The sequence below is a fragment of the Taudactylus pleione genome, unplaced genomic scaffold (assembly GCF_031769625.1).
Source record: "Taudactylus pleione unplaced genomic scaffold, aTauple2 ptg000214l, whole genome shotgun sequence".
Classification (NCBI taxonomy): Eukaryota; Metazoa; Chordata; class Amphibia; order Anura; family Myobatrachidae; genus Taudactylus; species Taudactylus pleione.
The window spans coordinates 10,590,202-10,612,443 of NW_028284616.1; the positions used below are offsets into that span (position 1 = coordinate 10,590,202).

At 45.2% G+C, this 22,242-nt stretch overlaps 1 protein-coding gene across 2 annotated transcripts in view; it reads left to right on the top strand.

Moving 5' to 3' along the window:
* The first annotated feature begins 239 nt into the window (after window positions 1-239).
* The window catches only part of LOC148517594 (guanine nucleotide-binding protein subunit alpha-11), a 58,137-nt gene continuing 36,134 nt past the window's right edge, over window positions 240-22,242 (top strand). For both annotated transcript variants that reach the window (XM_088478452.1, XM_088478453.1), the window contains exon 1: window positions 240-621. In XM_088478452.1, coding sequence (XP_088334578.1) covers window positions 486-621 — 136 coding nt within the window. In that variant the 5' untranslated portion in view covers window positions 240-485. The remainder of the gene's footprint in view (window positions 622-22,242) is intronic.

The following is a 22,242-nucleotide window of genomic DNA, read 5'->3' on the forward strand; positions in this document are numbered from 1 at the left end:
TGAGGCGCAGGTATCATAACCTATAAACCAACACTAGGCCTCGGTGCTAGGCCCGGTCTCTATGGTTACAAGAAGTACAGCGCCCTCCTTGCAACTACCCAGAGTTCCAATCGACCACGCCCCGACTTCAACGGGAAGAGTCAACCAACCCTGATGAGTGCGTTGTGTCGCTTAGCCCGAAGTCGCGTGACACCAACTCAGCCGATTGGTCCGCTCACCTGTCACTCACAGGCTGCTTTCCCGCAGACATACTAGGTTGTGGCGGTTCCGGGGGTTGAGGGAGCGGAAACCCCGGGCACGGCCAAGCAGGGAGGGGAAGAGCCTGGTATCCGCCCCCTCCCTCCACCAGTATTCTCGGCTAGATGCCTGGCGTCCTGTGAGGAGGCTCAAGGACCGGGGCGGTGAGCGATCTTCTCCCCCGCCCCCCCCCCCCCCCCCCCGGGAGGGAAAGGCCCCCGGTGCGGGCCGCGGTACCGGGGGAAGGGATGACTCTGGACTCCATGATGGCCTGCTGCCTGAGTGAGGAGGTGAAGGAATCAAAGAGGATCAATGCCGAGATCGAGAAGCAACTGAAGAGGGACAAGAAGGACTCCCGGCGGGAGCTGAAACTGCTGCTGCTAGGTACTTATGGGAATGGGGGCAGTATGGGAGGCGGGCGAGCCAGGTGAGAGCAGGAGATTTGGGATATGGGTGATAAAGAAGGCTCAATATGGCAGGGGCAGAATTGGAGCACCCTCTGTGTGGGTGAGATCTCTGGGTACAAGTGTAGCTATATGAGGGCAGTAGATGTCAGTGTATGGTGCATGCACACTCCCACTTGTCAATTCTGTGAATCTGTCTGTGTAGTCTGACAGTCCTATCTTGCTGTTATCATTACCACAGGAAAGATAGCTGACGTATTGTTATCAACATCACAGGCAGGTTAGAGAGAGGGGTAGAAACATAATTTAGGCAGGCCCCTACAATGATGGCTATACTAAAATAATTAGAATTTTTACGATATTGAGATCCTGAACACACATTCTGTTTGATAACCTACTGTATGTACACTTAATCAATGGGGCAGGTCTTAATATATTTGAAAATGCTTTGGTCAGGTTGGTGGTTCCTGTTCTCTATGTTTTTAATACATTTTAGGTCAATTTAACAGCCTGTCAAAATTTTCCCGGATGTCTAACACTATTCTTTTTATACCAGTACCACAGCTCCAATAAGCAGCTTTCTCTGTGAATGGCAAAACATATTATTTTGCCACTGAGAAGGACCACACTGCTGCATTCTTCCCAGCTGTCTTCCTGCATATGCACGACTTAAGGTTGCGCAAGTGCACACAAAAAATAGCATCTCGTCGCACTCCGATAGCTCTTTGGACCTTGTTCAATTTTAAAAGCTGCCTTTCCAATACAGGGCTATGGTAATGGTAGTGTTTTGTGTTATATGGGTTTAACACAGGGTTTATTTATTTCTTTATTACCATTTGTTTATTTATTGCACACATTTATTGCAGCGCTTTACAGAGAGTATTTGGCCCTTCACATCAGTCCCTGCCCCAGTGGAGCTTACAATCTATATTCCCTATAACATACGCGCACACCCACACAAATAAACTAGGGTTAATTTGTGTTGGAAGCCAATTAACCTACAAGTATATTTTAGGAGTGTAGGAAGAAACCCATGCAGACACTGGGAGAATATACAAACTCCACACAGTTAGGGCTTTAGTGGGAATCAAACCTACAACCTCAGTGCTGTGAGGTAGTAGTGCTTCCCATAAGTTACATGCATTGTTTCCTGTATTAAATAGCTTCTTTGCTTTAATGTCGGATATTATATGCCATTTCCGCTTGAATTTCGTGGAATAGAAGTATCAGAAATAGGTCCCACTGTTACAAGTAGCTTTGCCTTTGTGGTTATGTAATGCATTAAGTGGATAATAATAGTTACATTCTAATATTTAGCTAGATGTCCTTGTCATCTTTGCTTTCTTGAATAATAACGTTGATGGCACAAGGAGTAGCTCCTCCAGTGAATGCTTTTATGTTGTATAATGAGTATTTTATGTGAATATATCGGTGAGGGACTTGTTAATGGAAACTGAGCATGTCCTGCAGTACTATCTCAGCCAGTAAGAAAAAAACCATACATCTTCTAACTTCCAAGACTGTTGCATTCCATGTGCATCCTGGAAAGTGTGAGAATTGACTGTGTAGATTGGGGCTGCTGGTGCTATCACACTCCCCCCCCCCCCCCCCCCCTTAGATGGTGCCCCATCTAAGCAGTCTGTAGTCTGTAATGTAAATTATCTCGAGCCTCCCGCACCTCGGTGTGCGACCCAATGGCCAATGAGAGAGCATCAGCGCTGCAGATCAGACAGCAAGAACATGTGAGGTGACCCCAGAGAGCCAGTATCTGTGGTAGATCGAAGTCTGATGCCCCTAAATCCTGGGCACTGATTTCTGTAGTGTTAGATAATTACTGCTGTCATACAGAGTACTGCTGGTTTGGTACTGACTCATAGCTGAGATATTATTCCTGTGGCTCTGATAAATAGTGAATTAGGACCTCACATTTTTAAATGAGTCCCTTGGATCACTGTTCCTTAATATAGTTGTTAACGTTTTGTCACACTAACCTGTGTATATGTAGAGTGTGAATAATTTTAGTTTAAGTTTAAATGTTATCGAGTAAAGCAACATTTCCGTTGTATGACTGCTGAAAACACTCATAAAAATGGTTGCACTCACCAATATGTGATTACAAATTTGTGTGATCTAGAAAAAAACTGCTCTCCTAGTGTCCCCACTAGGCTGAGGGGGCCTGCAGGGAGTCTGTGTGCACGCCAAAGGCGAGCATCTCCTGAAAAGAGGGTGTGGCTGACGGGGGAGGGCGTGTCCCTGGGACACGCCTCCAATTTGTCACACTTGGGGGCATGCCCAGCACTTACGTAAATGATGGGCGTCTTCCAAGCTCTCCCTTTACGGTGAATAGATGCGGAACAGCGTCTATTCACCCAGCGTTGATCACCGCAATGTTTCCCCCCACCCGTGGGACATAGCGGCGCACACGTGGAGAAGGCTCAGGGCGTGCTGTTATAGCGGAGTGCTGCTAAAAGGGCAGGGCACATTTTGCCCTTTTAAAATCTGGTGCGGTGCCCTGCTAAACGAACTAGCGGGAACCCTACTCGCCCTTACCTCTCAAAAAAAGGGAGCGTCTCTTTAAAACTTTAAAGATAGGAAAATATCTGCAAATCAAGAGCCTGTTTCAGAGATGTACGCTAATGCAATTGCAGCTGCTTTCTCTCATGGATCGTAGTTACTAAAATATGCTAATGCCTTCCAATGCACGGTTGAGCATAGGGATGCCCACTGCTGCTTTCTCATATCGGTCTGACGACCTACAACAGCGTAAACATTGGTAACATCGATGCAGATCGGGCAGCCATGTGACCAAGCGCAAACACTGCAACTCTCATGACTCGCAGAGAGCTGTAATGCTGCGAAGGAGTTCGAAACAGCTATTTTCTACTTCAGGGTCCATAGGGTATCCACAGGATACCTTGGGGTATAGGTGTGACGTCAGTCATCAGGCACCAAAGAGTTAAGCTTTCAGCCTCCCAGGATGCACTAGGTCCCCCTCCTATACCCCGCTCCCGAGCCAAGGCATCTCAGTTTCGTTTGGTGCCTGGCCGGAGTCGGAGGCACCTGCTAGAGGGGGGCTTAGAAGAGCCCCTGAAGCTTTTTCTTCATGCAGCTGTGGCTGCACATCTGGATGAACAGCATGGACAGTCAGTCCTGACGTCCATGCTGTCTTCCCTACACCCCGCCGGTACCAGAACGCCGGTACTGTTCCGGGGATGCTGGTGGACATCTGGGGTCATAGCTAGCGGTGACCCCAGATGTTCCGGACCATGGCCGGATTCAAGGGGGACAGAGGTGGAGTGCTAAATTGGGAGGTGGACTTTCTAAGTCGCCAGGACGTTCATCCGGGGGAATGGTCCCTGCACCCGGACGTTTTTCAACTGCTGGTGGACAGGTGGGGTCTTCCAGAAATCGACCTCATGCCGTCCCGGCACAACAACAAGTTGCCGGTGTACGGGTCTCGCACAAGAGACGAAGGGGCGTCTCTGGTGGATGCTCTGTCCGTCCGGTGGACGTTCCGGTTCGCATACCTGTTCCCTCCGGTCTCCCTTCTTCCACGGGTAATCCGGAAATTCAAACAGGAAGGAGGGACGCTCCTGTTGATAGCTCCCGCGTGGCCCAGACGGCACTGGTTCTCAGACCTTCAGGGTCTGTCCGTGGACAGTCCTCTGCGGTTGCCGCTATGACCGGACCTTCTGTCTCAGGGTCCTTGTCTTCACCCGGACCTGACTCGACTGTCTTTGACGGTGTGGCTGTTGAGACGGCCATGCTGAGGTCCCGGGTGTTTTCCAGCTCTGTGGTGCGTACCATGTTGCGAGCTCGGAAACCGTCTTCCGCGAGGATATACCATCGCGTGTGGCATACGTTCTTCCAGTGGTGTCGACCGAGAGGTTATGCACCGAGGGAGTTTCGTCTGTCTCGGATCCTCGCCTTCCTACAAGCGGGACTAGATCATGGGCTTCGCCTTGCTTCTTTGAAGGTACAGGTTTCGGCCCTGTCTGTTTGGTTTCACCATAGGATTGCTACAATCCCGGATGTGCGCACCTTTATGCAAGGTGTTGTCAGCATTCAGCCGCCCTTTGTTCCATCTGTGGTGCCTTGGGATTTGGCTGTGGTCCTGAGGGCTCTCCAAGGACCGCCGTTTGAACCACTGGGCTCAGTGGATCTTAAATGGCTAACAGCTAAGACTGTTTTCCTTCTGGCTATTGCTTCGGCCAGACGTGTTTCTGAGTTAGGGGCTCTTTCTTGTAGACCCCCTTTCTTGGTTTTTCATGGGAACAGGGCAGTGCCCCGCACTCGGCCCGAGTTTCTTCCCAAAGTTGTTTCCCAGTTTCATGTTAACGAGGAAATCGTTGTTCCGGCCTTTAACTCACCGGGTCTTTCCGTGGGTGAGGCCTCTTTGGATGTTGTGCGGGCCTTAAGGACTTATGTTGACCGCACTTCTTCGTTTAGGAAGTCGGACGCTTTGTTTGTCCTCTATGGCTTCCATAAAAAGGGTTGGCCTGCTTCAAAGCAAACTTTGGCAGCCTGGATCCGTATGGCTATTTCTAAAGCTTATCTTCATGAAGGCCTGCCGCTTCCTCCTTCTGTGAAGGCTCATTCAACTAGGTCTGTGGGTCCTTCGTGGGCAGCTCGACGTGGTGCCTCTGCAGTCCAGATCTGCAAGGCTGCTACGTGGTCCTCTGTCCATACCTTCGTGAGGTATTACAGGTTTGACACCTTTGCCTCTCAGGATGCTTCCTTCGGGCGGCGGATTCTCCTTTCAGCACAGGAGCGTCCCCACCCTTAAAGGATACTGCTTTGGGACATCCCCAAGGTATCCTGTGGATACCCTATGGACCCTGAAGTAGAAAATATGAGATATGGTAAGAACTTACCCTTGTTATCTCTATTTCTACGAAGTCCATAGGGTTCCACAGGACTCCCGCCCTGTCGCACCTGTGCTGCAGATGGGCTTTGCTCTGGTCACCGGTTTTCCGTCTCCCTCTGGTGAGAATGTGATTCTTGTATGTGTCCAGATCTTTGTTCTCTCTCTTCCTTCTCCTCCTCCGGCCTATGGCTTGGTAACTAACTGAGATGCCTTGGCTCGGGGGCGGGGTATAGGAGGGGGACCTAGTGCATCCTGGGAGGCTGAAAGCTTAACTCTTTGGTGCCTGATGACTGACGTCACACCTATACCCCAAGGTATCCTGTGGAACCCTATGGACTTCGTAGAAATAGAGATAACAAGGGTAAGTTCTTACCATATCTCATATTTTTTGCACGCCCTTGAAATGTCATTTAAATGGACAGACAGGCCTGCCATACGCTGACTACCTGTCACTCGCTTTGCGAATCGATCCACTGTGTGGGCATAATTGCTAAACTAACATGCGTACATCTTACACGCATGTGCATAGCCAAACAATTGCTTGATCTGCGTAAAAATCGGCATTGCTTACACCTCGGAATTAGGCCCCAAGTCAAGAGGAAAAACAGCACATACAACACAAGGATGTCAGTGTGTGATTGTCGTTATAGTAATTGTTGAAAGGCTGCATTAAATTTAAAGCAGTTACCAATACAGCCCAGCATACCCTACTACTTTTAAATGTCCACAATATTATCCTTTAAGGTGGGTATACACCTAGCAGATATATCTGCAGATGATGGTTGTTCATACACCCTGAACAACCATGGTCTTCCTTCAATCCACGGGTCCCGCTGCGAAGGGGGTCGCAACGCGATCCCTTCCCCGTGGCTGCCGCTGCAAGTGTACGGGCGGTCAGCTGATTTGCGCGTACACAGAGAACGATGGACAGTTATATACCTGCAGATATATCTGCCATTGGCTGTGCAGCACAGCCGGCGCGATATGTCTGAACGACGTAGTTCACAGACATATCGCTGGTGCACACTGGCCGATGGGCACCCGATATATTGGCCGATCAATTGATCGGCCAACATATCTGCCAGTGTGTACCCATCATTAAGTCGGAAAGTTTTTCTTTTCTAATGGTGCATACACACGATCAGATTTTTCCTTCAGATATGAACGATAACGATTTAAAAATCGTTCAGTCGTTCATATCTGAAGGAAAATCGTTCATGGATGGACGATCAACGATGCGCGTTCCCGTTTGTCAGATAACTATATCTGACATCTGATGGGTTTGCAGTCAGACTTGGACGATTCCATTCATTTTAATGCAGTCAAAAATCGTTCAATCGTTCAAATCGTTCAAAACTTTGGTAAAATCGTTCAGTCGTTCAGCTGACAAATCTGACCGTGTGTATGCTCCATATACCTGTAACTTAAGTGTTTTTTTTTTTTTTTTTTTTTTTTAAGTGTTTTACTTTGTATATGTGTAATATAGATTAATGTGTTTAAGCTTTTTTTCTACTTTATCCTACAGTATTTATCTTTGTTTAATTTTTACATTTGTGACAGCTGTTAAGCACATGGTACGACTTAAATGGACGATATGAACGATAACGCTATCAAACATCGTTATCGTTTTCAATTCGTGCATTTTTCGCCCACCAACGACCTGCGATGCGCGGGCACGTATGATCGATATCGAGCATTGCTCGTGCATGCAGGCAAACGTGGTCGATATCAACCAGGTTACTATAGGGACCCGCGATCGTTGATCGTGGGTCGTTATAGTCGCTGGTGGGTACATGGTGTACTGGATGTTCGATATCGATCGTCAGCACACCTGGGAGATCGAACAACGTTATCGTTGTTGATCGCCCTGTGTGTACGCACCATTTATAATGTTTATATTTTCAAGTGTCAAAGCTTCAGTTGTATTGAAACTTTTCTTTTTCTTTAAATTGATTGACTTTACATTTTCACATATGATTTTATTACACCTATTATTGGGACTATTTCTCCTAAGTTTACCTAAAGCTACATTTTAAGTTTTTGGTGGAGTAGGTCTTTAAGAATATTAGTGGAGCTCAATAATTAGCAAAGTAGTGGACCCTAGATCTTGTTTAGAAAATACATTTAGCATGTTTTAATGTAAATCAAATATTGGGCTATCTACAGTATAGCCTACACATCTCCTTGTGAATGGTAACTGCATATCAATGATATGTTTGGACTTAAGGTCTTCCTACTTTACATTAGCGCTCAAGAATGAGGATGCATTCCCCTTTTGAGGACACTTGGAAAATTAATTGTGCAAAATAAATCCATTAAGTCTATTTTTCTTGCATATTTTCGATCCTTTGTCAAATTATTTGCTAGATAAACTCTCTAGCAGACTATCTACACCTGGACTTCACCAGCATATATGACAAGCCCAATGTGATCATGTTTGTATGTAGTAGTGTGAATAGCTTTATACGCTACTTGAGGTTTGCCAGATGATGCAGTGATTGGGCCCAGGTGTAGGTGGAGAGAACTGCGTGATTCCAGCACACCAAAGACAAGACTCTGTGGAATGGGTAAGTTCTTGATCCTGTAAGTCTGTTCTGCACATTGAAGCCCTTTGAAAGATGATTTAATATTTTTTTTTCTCTTATTGGAAAGTCTTTCATTTTATGACTGCAATCCTAGTTTGTGTAGCCCTGAAGTGCTGCTTTTATATCAAGAATAACCCTATGCACAGTAGAACCATTAATGGAAGTGCAACTAGCAGAAACTGGTGAAAGCATTTCTTTGTTTGTCAGGATTCGGTGGCTGTGTTAAACTTGTTTCAGCAAGAGCCTGCGCTCATCACCAGTTTGCAGGTTGCATTTTATCAGCTGAAGTTCATTTAAAGTGACTTGCTCCAAATGTGTGCTCTTTGAATTATGCTGGCCATACACTAGTATGACCAGCATAAGATAAGATTCATCTTTCGATTTCCCTTTAACTTTCCAGAGCTTCCTGGCAGTCCCGGCCATATGTTTTGGTGCTTATTTCACACACTAGTTACATACGATCTGTCGTATGATCACTCGTCCCTATATGATGGAGGCATTGCAGGGAAAACGTTGGTGGGCATTGCTGGGCAAACATAGGTGGGCAGTGTCTGCAGGGTTCAAAACAACCCCCACTATGCATATACAAAACATTGGTGGGCAGTGGGCTTGGTGGGCAAACATTGGTGGGCAGTGGGCATTGCAGGGCAAGCATTGGTGGACATTGCAGGGCAGCAAATATACATACCTGCTGTTGAAACGCCACACAATAGTGTCTGCTTCTCTACCTTCATGATGCCGCTGCTGCTCCTCTCTGCTCACGAAGTCGCTGTTTGGAGTGGGCATAGACAGAAAAATGTCACTCAAATGATGGCGTTCGGATGGTCGGACGCTCCATGCATCGCATGCTGAAATACACGGGCGATCAGCTTACAATAGATAATATGGGCTGCACATCTGATCATACGATACGTTTTAAGAGCTGCAGGAGCGCGCATCGCATCCTACCATAAAAACGACACGATTTCCACACGATTCATCGTACTACGCATCGAAAATCAGGCAATCGGCCTGAAATCGCGCTAGTGTATGGCCAGCATAACTGTTTTTGCTTTGTAATAGTTTTTTTTTTTTCTTACAAAAATATATTTAATTGGAGTTATTATATTGTAAAATAAAATATATAATTATAAATACCATAAGTAATGACCATAAGTAATGGTTGCCGGTCAGCCTGTATTCAATTGTTATGCCAATGGTCATGTCTGCCCCAAACGCATCTCCTGGCATGATGCAGTTACCCCATGTGGTAAGCCTGCGACTAGCCCAGAGGCACTAGTTAAAACAGGAGAGTGTGAGCAGGAGTTTGTGTTAAGGGCTAATCACGGGCTTACTGCAGGGGTAATTGAATACCTCTGCAGTGTTCTACTCAGGCTGTATGTTGCGGGCACATCGTCCGGCAAGAAACAGCTACCGCCCGGCACTTCGCACTCACCCCTCCGCCTAGTACTCGCTGTGACTCCCCAGCCAATCGCCGCCAGCAGCCTCTACCCTGAATGGCTCTCCATTGGCTGAGAAAAGCATCTAGCCACACCCCAGTGTTGTCTGTAGTGTGGAACAACATTTTCCATCTCCAGGCTGTCTAGCACGTGGATCTCCATTCTCTTCTGCTTCTGTTATTCCTTTGGGTCCGGAAGAGCAGAGCAAGGCGCACAGATCAAGCGCTATGCTAAGGTATTCTCTTGGACAGACTCTGTCAGCCTGGCAACTGCCAGGCTCAAGAGTCCATGCCGGCCCCTCTGCTTTCTCCTCAGCCGCAGTGTAAGGGCAATCAGTCAGTGTGGCAACATGGCTGCCTTATACTGTGGCTGTGGAGGAAGTAGGTCTCCTGATCCTAGTGGCTGCTGAAAATCTAGCGGTCAGCCAGTCAATAATGCTTATTACAGTGTTCTCCCCAGGCTGTTTTTTGCAGGTGCACCACCGGGCAAGAAACCACTTACCACCCGGCTACTTTTTCATGCCACCAGGCTAGAAAAATATTCTGGGGAGAACACTGCTTTGGTCACTTAACCAGGGACCTATGTCCCCATGGTGCTAATTTATTCGCCCCCTATGAAAACATGTATTATTCTATCTTGCTGTTCATTGACACACATTTGTAAGTAATGAATCCATTTTAAACAGTCACTGTTAGGACAATAGAATATTGAAAAAGGTATTTTATTTTGTTACATTATTAAAGTTTTTAGCTGAATTTTAAAATGTAGGCAGACAACACCTTTAGTGTTCACTCTAGGCCCGGCGCCAGGCAGGGTGCTTTTTGCTCTTTAAAAATAGGGCAGAACTTCGGTGCTCTGCTAAAACAGCTTAGCGGGAATGCTAACCTTTATAAAGTACTTGGCAGAAACCGATGATTTTTTATTTTATTTTACGGAGAGGGATGATTGGTCCGCCTTTCATTTAAAGTTGGATGGATGACTGTTCTTTTGGTTATTTTGATAGTTCAATGTCCTCTCCCCAGTTTATATTATGCCTTGTGTACTTGCTCCATATGCTGGATAAGTATTGAGCGTTCACGTACCCAAACTTGTTTATTATAATAACTCCACCTTCTATCATAATCCCAGTGGCTGGAACTTCTGCAGATGATTACTCTCCTGTGCCTGTAGCCGCAAAGTTCTGTAGTTAGCTTTCGGCTATGCTACCGCACGTTATGCAAGGTAATATTCTTTGCTTATGTTTGTTTTTTATATTACCATATTTGAGAGCAGCAACATAGCCACAAGGTTACTGCAGTATCTTATTGAAGCGGCCATGCAGTCGAAGGCACTAATCAATTCGTTTTTTGCACACTTGATAAGCTGATATGGGTATGTACTTCAGAATTGTAATTGTTTTGCTGCCTGTGGCAAGAGTATGAACTGTTAGAGCAGTGCTGGTCAATCATGGGGGCCGATTCAAATAAGCGCGAGTTGAATAGTGCCGGGAAGTTGGTCCCGGAGTTCTTCATTTCAGCTCGCTGTTTAGTCCGAGAATGCCGGATCTCGCGACTTAACCTGGGTTTTTAGGCATTATCCAACTAAAATGTCGGCTGTGATGATGTTAGTGCCGCACTAAGCCGGAAAGCAGCCTAGCTTACGGCACTTTAGTCTGATTTTTCTTCGTACCCTCAGGAGGATGCGAGAAGTAACCATTTATTCGACTTAACAGCGTGCTGAATTGATTAGCTTCAGGACCAACTTCACGGTGCAAAACAATTCCCTCTGAATAGTTCTCAGGGACCGTTCATGTTTTCCAGACCACCTATGGGTAGATATTTTAAAAAGTACCAGTAGTGAATACCAGCTAGCAGATCTGGAACATAAGAACTTTTTGGCTCCCACTGCTTAAGAGAATGATCAGGCAGAAGCTGTATCTACCATATGGCAGTGGTCCCAGTGAGTTTAGAGAAGGGGAGTTGACTTTCTAAATGCATTTGGATTGCAATCTCCTTTAAATGCATCCTTTTTTCCTTTGGATATCTCGTGCATGCCTGGTATTCTGTGATTCATTGTGTATCAATAGCCCATAATAGAAATGAATAAAATCCTAAAAGCAGTGATAAATGAACAGATTTTTTTTGCTTTTGTTATGTTTCATTGCTTGATTATACAGTCAGGTGCATAAATATTGGTACATTGACAGATTTGGATGTAATTACCCTCAAATTAAATCTGAAAGTCTGCAGTTAAAGCACATCTTGTTTGTTTCATTTCAAAGCCATTGTGGTGGTGAATATAGGCCAAAATATGAAAATCCTGTCAATGTCCCAATATTTATGCACCTGACTGGTTATCTTTTGTCCTTTACACTCAGTGACCCCTTTATTAGGTAAACCTTTTTAGTACTAGGTAGACTTTTACTTTGCCTCCAGAACAGCATGTATCCTTTGTGGCATGGATTGAACAAGTTGCTGTAAACATTTCTTTGAGATTCTGGTCCATGTTTATATGATAGCATCACACAGTTGATTCTAATGGAGCATACACATGGTCAGATTTGTCAGATGAACGATTTGACCAAAGTTTTGAATGAACGATTTTTGACTGCATTAAAATAAATGGAGTCGTCAAAGTCTGACTGCAAACACATCAGATGTCAGATATAGTTATCTGACAAACGGGAACGTGCATCGTTCATTGTCCATCGTTCAGATATGTCAAATTTTCCTTCAGATATGAACGATCTGAAGGAAAAATCTGACCGTGTGTATGCACCATAACTTATCAGCTACACATTCGTTCTTCAAATATCCATAAACTACCACATAAAAGATCTCAATAAATAGAGCACCTGTGGTGACTGGAGGCCATTGGCGTCCACTGAACTCATTGTCATGTTCATGGAACCAGCTTGAAGATGGCGTGTGCTTTTTGACAGGTGTATTATTCTGCTAGAAATTAGCCATTAGAAATAGGTAGACTGTGTCCATTAAGGGATGCATGTGGTCAGCAGCAATACATAGGTATGCCGTGTAATTTAACAATTCTCCGTTAGTATTTAGGGGCTTAATGTGTGCCAAGAAAATTTCCTTCACACCATTAAAACTACCACAACATTGTTTTTTTTTCCGGTCTTCAACTGGTAAGTTTTTTGAGCCTGTAGCCATTTGTATCCTCAGTTTCCTGTTCTTAGATGACAGGGGTGGAAGTCTGTGTGGTCTTATGTTGCTGTAGCCCATCCACTCAACGTGCAGCACATTTAGGAGATGCCCTTCTGCATACTGCTGTTGGTTATTTGACTTACTGTCCCCTTCCTGTCAGCTTGAACCACTTTAGCACACCTTTCTCTGTGAACTCTAGAGTGTTGTGCTTGAAAAGCACAGGAGATTAGCAGTTTCTGAAATACTCAAACCACACCTATGGGCAAGAACAATCGCAATCATTTTATGGTCAAAGGGGCATATGTATCAATTCTTGATGTGAGATAAAATTGTGATATATATATAATCTATCTCACCAAGCAATCAGCTTCTAACTTACATTTGGCAGGCTGTGTTTAAGAAATTATAGTTTGGAGCTGATTGGTTGGTGATATATATTTCACAATTTTATCTCTCATCAAGCTTTGATACATAGGTCCCAAAATCCCTTAGATCACATTTCTACTGCATTTTGATTTTTGGATTGAAAAACAACTGATTCTCTTGACCATATCTGCATGTTTATCTGCATTGAGTTGCTATCGCATGATTGGCTGCTTAGATATTTTGCATGAACAAGCAGCTGTACCTAATCAAGTAGTCACGAGTGTGTGTATGTACATACAATACATAACCACACTACATGTCTACTGGTGGCAACTTCTGCGTAACAGCTGTTCGTCAGGAGTAGTTTGGGTTTCCATGGCCAAGCAACCAGATACAAGCCTAAGATCGCCAAGTGGCATTACCAAATGTCAACACACAGTTATTGGACTCTTAAGCAGTGAAAACGCCAATAAACATGGGAGTGGTTCATGCCCGAATGTATACGGTCATCTGAAAAGTTAGGTAGAATTATATTTTGGGGCCGTTTCTCATGGTATGTCCTGGGCCCTTTCATTCCATTGAAGGAAAATCTTAATGCAACAGCAATGACCTATAGAATTGTGTAATTCCAACTTTGTGGCAGTAGTTTGTGGATGATCTTTCCTGTTTTAGTGTGCCAGTGTCCTGGGGACAAAGTGAACTCCGTCAAAAATTGGTTTTGGAGAAATTGACAGGCCTGCACAAAGTCCTGACCTCAACCCATCGATCAACTTCCCTAGGTTCACATTAGTTTTTATCCAGTCCTTACAGGTTTTTTATATTTCCATCTGTAAAGAGCAAATGCATTCTTTAATGTGTCTCTCTTTTCATGGTGGTAAATAAACGTTACTATTGATTACTTTGGTTTTTATTTACATGTAGTATTGGTATAGAGAGGTAGACACTAGCCGAAAACATCAAAGAATGCCACCGTAGATCAAATGTCCGACCCGCTGCAGCATGCAGATTATGGTCGTTCAATGTGTATGTATGACCATCATCTGAAGATATATCAGTCAGGTGTGTACCCACATTAAGGGATCTTGTCCCCGAACCTATATGCAGACTACTGTTGTGCAGAGTCCGAGCAGTTTGGCTACGCTCTCCTTTCTGAATAGCTTGTCCCTGTCCTGGATGCAGGATAGTGTGAATGAATCACCAGGGCCAACAGTAGATCAAGGAGAAAACCTTATTAAGATAAACATACAAATGTGTGCACTTAATTTTTGCTGATGTGAAGCACATTGGGGTTTGTTAGCCTTGTGCCATATACAAAACAGGCAACCAGACAAGTTAATATTTTTAAGGTTTGATCAAGCCAAAACCTTCTACATTTAATTGTTGCTTTTTCTGGATTTTTTTCTACTAATGCCTTTTTTTTATTTTGATACTACAAATATTCAATTGTCTGGTGTTGACCTTTTTTTTTTTTTATATTGCTACACAGCAGCTAGAATTAAGGTTCTGCTATTTGATTAAGGGGACCTTATTACAGGATCATTACACTATTGTTCTATTGTGTAAGTATTTCTGTGTTAAATAGAAGATATACCATAGGAGTTATAGTGATTGTGCTAAATCATAACACACCTCCAATTTTCCCTCCACTTAGTATTATCAGTGTTTAGCTTCCTCTTGAGCTGTTCTACAAGATGAGCCAATCCTATTATGTAAGGCCGGATTATTTAATAGCTGCCGGTCACCCAAAGCTGTGTAAGTGGCTTGGCTGTGCACCTGACACCTCATTAAAGTCTTATTGGTTTTATGATTTGTTTTGATTCCTGGGGAACTTTGGCCCTCACGCTCCTTCCATAAACAGAGCACCACCCTTTGTAACAGAGCACATTATAGGAAGTCAACATCACCTTAAGGTATTTCATGTCAATATTATCTGTACTGTTTAATTACTTTTAGAAATCCCTGTAAACTCCAGGATGCAGGTAATGGGAAATATCTGCACATTTCAAATCAGATTTGTTGGGGTAGTTGCTCAGTCATTCCTTAAGCTTGTTAATATTTCAGATCATGTTGAACTGAAGAGAATTTTTTAAAGGGAAGAGAAGATTTGTAATACCTTGTTAAAGACAAATAGCAACTTCCCTGCTGTATTTTCCAAATTAACTGTGCCTTATCTTCTCTCACATACTGTGTGTGGGTGTGTGTGTATGTATATTTACAAAAAGGTTTCCACAACTTTGGGTGTTTGTGTATATATATATATATATATATATATATATCTCCACCCAAAGTTGTGGAAACCTTTTGGAAAATTGTGCATTTTTTGGCAATTTCTGTTGAAACATATTACAATTAACTTTATAACAATACGTACTGAACTGTGGGAAAGTACATTTCCTAGATTTGCACAATATCCATTAGTACTTTGTTTGGAAGCCTTTTGCTCTCAACAGTGGTGGCCAATGGGTCAGGACTCTTGGCGTTCCTTAAGGAGCTCCCACGCCATGAAAGAGGGTGGTGCCTAGGGCAAACTGGACAGAGCCTCGCAGCATCCCTTTTTTTCGTCACTGTGGGGGTGTGACCAGCAGACTCTGAGATGTTAGGCTGCCCCTAGGCGCTCTCTGCACTGTAAATAGTTGCCGTGCACATGTGCACAGTGTCTATTCACCCGCTGCTCTGCTATGCAGTCTATTCACCCGCTGCTCTGCTATGCAGTCTATTCACCCGCTGCTCTGCTATGCAGTCTATTCACCCGCTGCTCTGCTATGCAGTCTATTCACCCGCTGCTCTGCTATGCAGTCTATTCACCCGCTGCTCTGCTCTGCAGTCTATTCACCCGCTGCTCTGCTCTGCAGTCTATTCACCCGCTGCTCTGCTCTGCAGTCTATTCACCCGCTGCTCTGCTCTGCAGTCTATTCACCCGCTGCTCTGCTCTGCAGTCTATTCACCCGCTGCTCTGCTCTGCAGTCTATTCACCCGCTGCTCTGCTCTGCAGTCTATTCACCCGCTGCTCTGCTCTGCAGTCTATTCACCCGCTGCTCTGCTCTGCAGTCTATTCACCCGCTGCTCTGCTCTGCAGTCTATTCACCCGCTGCTCTGCTCTGCTCTGCAGTCTATTCACCCGCTGCTCTGCTATGCAGAGCAGCAGTGTATACTCACCCCAATTGATGTGTTTTCTGCTATTTAAAATGTCATTGATCTCACACATTCGTCCCACACCTTTGCTGTCATACATCCCCACAGCATAAAACTTAACTGGATGCTTCACAGTAGGTGTTGTGCACTCAGGTAGCAAATCTTCTCCAATACTTCTGCGGACATATTTCATTCCATCACAACCAAATATGGATATTTTCGGTTTCGTCACTCCATATGACACTGTTCCATTGTTCTTCTGACCACTTAATATGCTTTTTAGCCCATTCTGTCTTTGTTTGAGAGATAGAAGCGGCTTTTTGCTTGGAATTCTGGCGTTTAATCTAAAATATTGAAGTCTGTGTTGAACAGTCCTGGCACTGATATTTACACCACATTCACGTAAATCATTTTGAATTAGCTCATATGATTTTCTCCTGTCACACAAGCACAGTGTTTGCATTCTTCTATCACAGCATGGTGTTTTGGCTCTTTTTGTACACTTACCAGTTTGAATCGACTGAGTCTGTTGATACTTATTCCACAGTTTTAAAATGCCTCCTTTGGTTACTTTCTTTACGTAAAATAGTCAACTCTTTTTACTTTGCTTGTCATTCTAAATAAGTTACACAGCTTACTTCAAGAAATGAAAGTAAAAAAAGCGCATAGAAAACAGCGACCAACTTAGTTATAGTAAAACAACTAAATGAGATGTTTTACTATCAATTCTGGTAGCAACAAATGTGCTCCCTATCTTTATTTAGCTATGACTTTTTAGGTAATAAAGATAATTCTTTGCGGTGAACTGCATTATATTGTATATAACATTCTTTCCAGTGATCTATGCCTTCATGGGAATTTGTTTAAAAATAATGCAGTTATCCGCAATTAAACCCTAAAAGACACATTTTTGAAAAGGTTTCCACAATTTTGGACGTGTGTGTGTGTGTGTGTGTGTGTGTGTGTATATATCTATCTATCTCTATATACACACACACACACACACCTCAGCAAATTATAGAAACTCATACAGCTTGGCTGATAGAGGTCAACGTTTCATTGCTGTGTGCATTTTCATCAAGATTATAAATAGTTAAATCAAACCTCTTTATATCCCAAGTATCCCATATCATCATGTGTGACGCGGACCTCCCGCGGCTAATGCGGTAAGGGGTACCCAAGATTGACATCACCACTGAACAGTACATTACCCTGGCAACACGGCTCGCGCCCAAATTGATGTCGCTGATCTGTTTAGTGTTTATTTATTCTAGCTTTCTGTACCTGTCACAACCCGCGCAGTTCCTTTTTCCTGTCTGGGGTGTTGCTTTCTGCTCTGGTGCTTCTAGCACACTCAGCTGATGCAACAAGCAGCTGAGATACAGACCAAAGTGTGCTGGAAGCACCAGAGCATAAAGTGACACCTCAGGCAGGAAAGAGGAACTACACGGTTTGTGACAGCACTATCTGTTCATTATCATTATATAATATAATAAAAAAAAAATTCTGCTTGCAAAACACTGTGGTGTGGTAGGTACATTCCATACCACAGTTCCAACAACAGTAAGATGATCGGACTCTTATGAGGAAATTCAATTGTTTTCTTGTACCCGCCACTAGATGGTGCCCACTGGCAGCAATTCAATTGTTCTGCTGTTTGGGCACCCATTGCCGTTGCTGCACACATTTCTGCTCGCAGCCTTCTGAGGTTGGCGGTAGTTTGGAAGTTTGGGGGGTGCACTAACACTGATTTTAGGTGAGTTTAGTCGCTATGCATGGCTAAACCCGGTGCATTACTTTGGGCTCCCAAAAACCAATTGAATTCCCCACTTAGAGGTATGTTTATGATCTCAAAATGTAAAGTGGCACTAAGTATATTAATATTAGTGCAGCTTTAAATAATGGGTCAGATTTGCCACTTTGTAAATACACAAGGTATCACAAAAAAAGCCATGTGTATATCCATAAAGAAGGATAGTTATGTGAGGACTGTATACTGCTACCCCTTTGCCACCTGCATAGTATAAGAGTGTAGTTATTTCTCCTTCATCCACCAGGGGACACTGGAGCCTCAGTACAATGGGGTATAGGAGTGTGTTAACCGGGAGCTGGCACCTTTTTAAATAAAAAAACGACTGGTAGCTAGCTCCTCCCCCTCTATACCCATCCCAGGTCAGTGTAAAAAATGTGCCCTGGGAGCTGGACGTAAGCCTCCTTAGGGCTCTGAAAATAAGATCTCTATCAGCAAGAGGACAGACAGGCAGCCTACTGCCCCTGCCTGTGTGCGCCGAGGGAGCTGCCGGGGAGATCTTCACCGCTGCTGCATGCGGTTTGCGCTGAGGTCTCCTGCTAGAGAGACCTCAGTCTCTGGTGTACCCAAAGACGCGCTGCATGCAGTGCATGCGCGGGACCCCGTAGCATATGCCTTCCGCCGGCAGCACATGCAGGGCTAAGGTTAGTGTTCCCTGGCTCCCTGGTTAGCAGAGGAGCCAGAACAAGTGTTTAGGCGGGCACTCACTGTGCGCTCCGCTAGCGCTGAGAGTGCCATAGTGGAGGGGGCGGAGCCTAAGTTTCCTTCTGCTCCTGCCTCCCAGCAGCCTCAGCGCTTTCAGAAGGACGCTGGTGGCCATTTTACACGCACTACAGGGTGGAGAGAGAGCTGTGTCAGGAGTCAGGCTAGTACTCTGTGTATCAGCACTTGCATTTTTATTCTTGTTATCAGCACTATTCTGTTAGCGCTGCAAGCATTATAGTTTTATCTCCCTCTGTGCCCCTTTCAGCAGGGTCTTTGTAGTGTGATTGTAAAATCTGTTATTGCAGTCTTACTGTCCTCTTTCTCTGTGTGTGTGGGTGTGGTGTCTGTACTATAGACATGTCTACCAAGGGGTCTAAAGCTGCACAAAAGTCTTTTTCGTGCAAGACTTGTGGTGACAGTCTAATACTTCCTTACTGTGTGATAAATGTGTGTCTATACCTCAAGATACTGATCTTGTAGTCCAGCCTATGTGGTCTGATCAATTGACTGCAGTTATATCAAATCTGTCATCAGAGCTGGAAGCAGCTCGTAAGGACAGGGAGAGGCTGAGACAAACAGCAGCTGAACCAGATTGGGCTTGCTCTCTGGCCAGATCTGTTGAGGGACTTACAAAAGCAATGTCCCAGGCTCCACCTGCTTCTTCTCCTGCTCAGGTCCTTAGTAAGAGATTGATTCATAACCCCTTACACTGGGATGAGTCAGATGAGGAGTTGCAGGACACTGAAGAGGGCGAGGTTCAGGAAGAGGAAACTTACATTTCTGAGGACCCCGAACCTGCATCTCAGGGCGTGGATGCTTTAATTACAGCAGTACGCCATGTGTTACATGTAGAAGATTTAGAGGTTACTGAAAAAACATCTATTTTCGGTAAAAGATTTAAACAGTCTGATACCTTTCCAGCATCAGAGGAGCTGGATGAGATTCTTTCTTCCGCATGGAAACACCCAGACAAAAAATTTCAAATCTCTAAGAAATATGTCTTATTACCCCTTTCCACCTGACAGTAGGAGATTATGTGAAACTCCTCCAGCAGTGGACCCATCAGTAGCCCGTCTTGCCAAGAAAACGGTGCTTCCGGTGCTTGCCGCAGTTTCCCTAAAGGAAACCTCGGATAGGAAGATGGAACACACATTAAAATCCTTGCATACAGTTGCATGGGTTTTGATGCGTCCAGCACTTGTTAGTTGTTGGGTAAATAAAGCCATTGAAGCGTGGGCGCTGCAGCTGGCAGAGGGGATTAAAACAGGTACGCAACCTGACGACTTAATTCAGTTAGCCGAACAGATTGCAGAGCCGGCTGCTTTCCTTGGAGAAGCGCCTAAAGACATTTGTAATCTATCCGCCAGATGTTCAGCATTAGCTATATCTGCTAGAAGGGCTCTGTGGCTGCGTCAATGGCAGGCAGATGCAGAGTCCAAGAGAGCGGTAAAGGCCCTTCCTTTTTACTGGGGAGGTACTTTTCGGATCGGAGTTAGATAAGTGGATCTCACAAGCTACAGGTGGGAAATCCACACCTACCATCTGCAGCTCCTCCTCCTACTAGAAGATCTTTAGCAGGTCCCTCCTTTCGATCCTTTCGTGCCTCTGGAAGATTTAGAGGACGTTCCAGAGGAGGCCCGGCCTTCTCCAGAGGTTCCAGAGGCCGAGGTAGAGCTTCAGCATCAGCCGCCTCCAACTCTCAGCAGGACAAGGCAGCTGCCAAGCCTGCCGCATGACGCCCTTCCTTCTCATTTGGGGGATCCCAGGGTTGGGGCTCGCCTTTTGCGTTTCAAGGACATTTGGATCCAGTCTTGCCAGGACGCCTGGGTCAGGGACATCATTATTCACGGCCTGAAATTGGACTTCAGGGTCCAACCTCCCTCTTGTTTTTTCAAAACCGGTTTACCTCTGGTTGCAGAAAAACGAGGAGATATTCAGGAGGCAGTACAAAAGCTGTTACTGTCTCAGGTAATAGTGAATGTTCCGACCCACCAGAGAGGTCAAGGGTTTTATTTCAGCCTGTTTGTGGTGCCCAAACCGGACGGCTCCATGAGACCCCTACTGAATCTCAAGGATTTAAACCCTCATCTTTGAGTTTTCAAGTTCAAGATGGAATCTCTCCAATCCGTTATAGCGGGTCTCGACAGGAACGAGTTTCTGGTGTCCTTAGACATAAAGGACGCTTATCTCCACATCCCCATCTGGCCCCCCCATCAGGCCTTCCTTTGTTTTGCAGTCCTAGACTCGCATTTTCAATTCCAGGCCCTACCTTTCGGACTTTCGTCAGCTCCAAGAGTATTCACAAAAGTTATGGCGGCAATGATGGCCCTACTGCATGGTCAGGGGCTCGTCATTGTTCCATACTTAGACGATCTATTGATAAAAGCCTCTTCGGAAGCTCGGCTGTTAAAGGACATTCGCTTAACTCAGAGCATCCTCCTCCAACACGGTTGGATACTAAATTTCAAAAAGTCCTCCCTGATCCCTACACAGCGTTTACTATTCCTGGGAATGATACTGGACATAGTGCAGCAAAGAGTTTTCCTGCCTCAAGACAAGGCTGCCTTCATTCAGCGTATGGTGCGCCTGGTCTTACAACATCGCAGAGTGTCTGTACATCTCTGTATCCGCCTTCTTGGGAAGATGGTAGCGGCCTTCGAGGCGATTCAGTATGCAAGATTTCACTCCCGTCCTTTTCAACTGGATCTCCTCTCCCAGTGGCCGGGATCCCACCTCTTTCTACATCAGAGTTCTCCTGGCGCCTCAGACTCTAACATCTCTCTCATTTGGTGGCTGAACCCTTCCCACCTGCTGGCGGGGAAAAGGTTTGCGGTGTGGGATTGGACCTTCCTCACCACAGACGCAAGTCTGAGGGGCTGGGGAGCAGTGACTTTGGGAAAGCATTTTCAGGGGCACTGGACGCAGCAGGAAGCCAGATTGCCCATAAATATCCTAGAGTTGGGAGCGGTATTTTATGCTCTCCAGCTGGCGCATCCGCTGCTGGAGGGTCAGGCAATCAGAGTCTAGTCGGACAACGCCACTGCAGTGGCGTATATAAACAGGCAGGGCGGCACAAAAAGCAGGAGGTATCCAGGATTCTGCTTTGGGCAGAGGAATTTGCAGTAGCGATTTCTGCGATCTTCATCCCAGGAGTAGAAAACTGTGAGGCCGACTACCTCAGTCGGCAGGACGTTCATCCAGGGGAATGGTCACTCAATCCTCAGGTGTTCCAGCAACTAACTCTGAGGTGGTGCTGTCCTCAAGCCGACCTTATGGCGTCAAGGTTAAACCACCAACTACCAGTTAACTACTCCAGAACGAGGGACCCACAGGCAGCTGCAGTGGAAGCACTGACTGCTCCATGAAAGTTTCATTACATCTACCTATTCCCTCCGTTTCCGCTCATTCCACGCCTGCTTCAAAGAATCAAGCGAGAAGGGATCAGGGTGCTCTTGATAGCACCAGATTGGCCCAGACGAGCGTGGTACTCCCAGATACAGAATCTGTTAGACGAGCCGTGGCCATTGCCTCTTCAGGACGACCTCCTTCTTCAG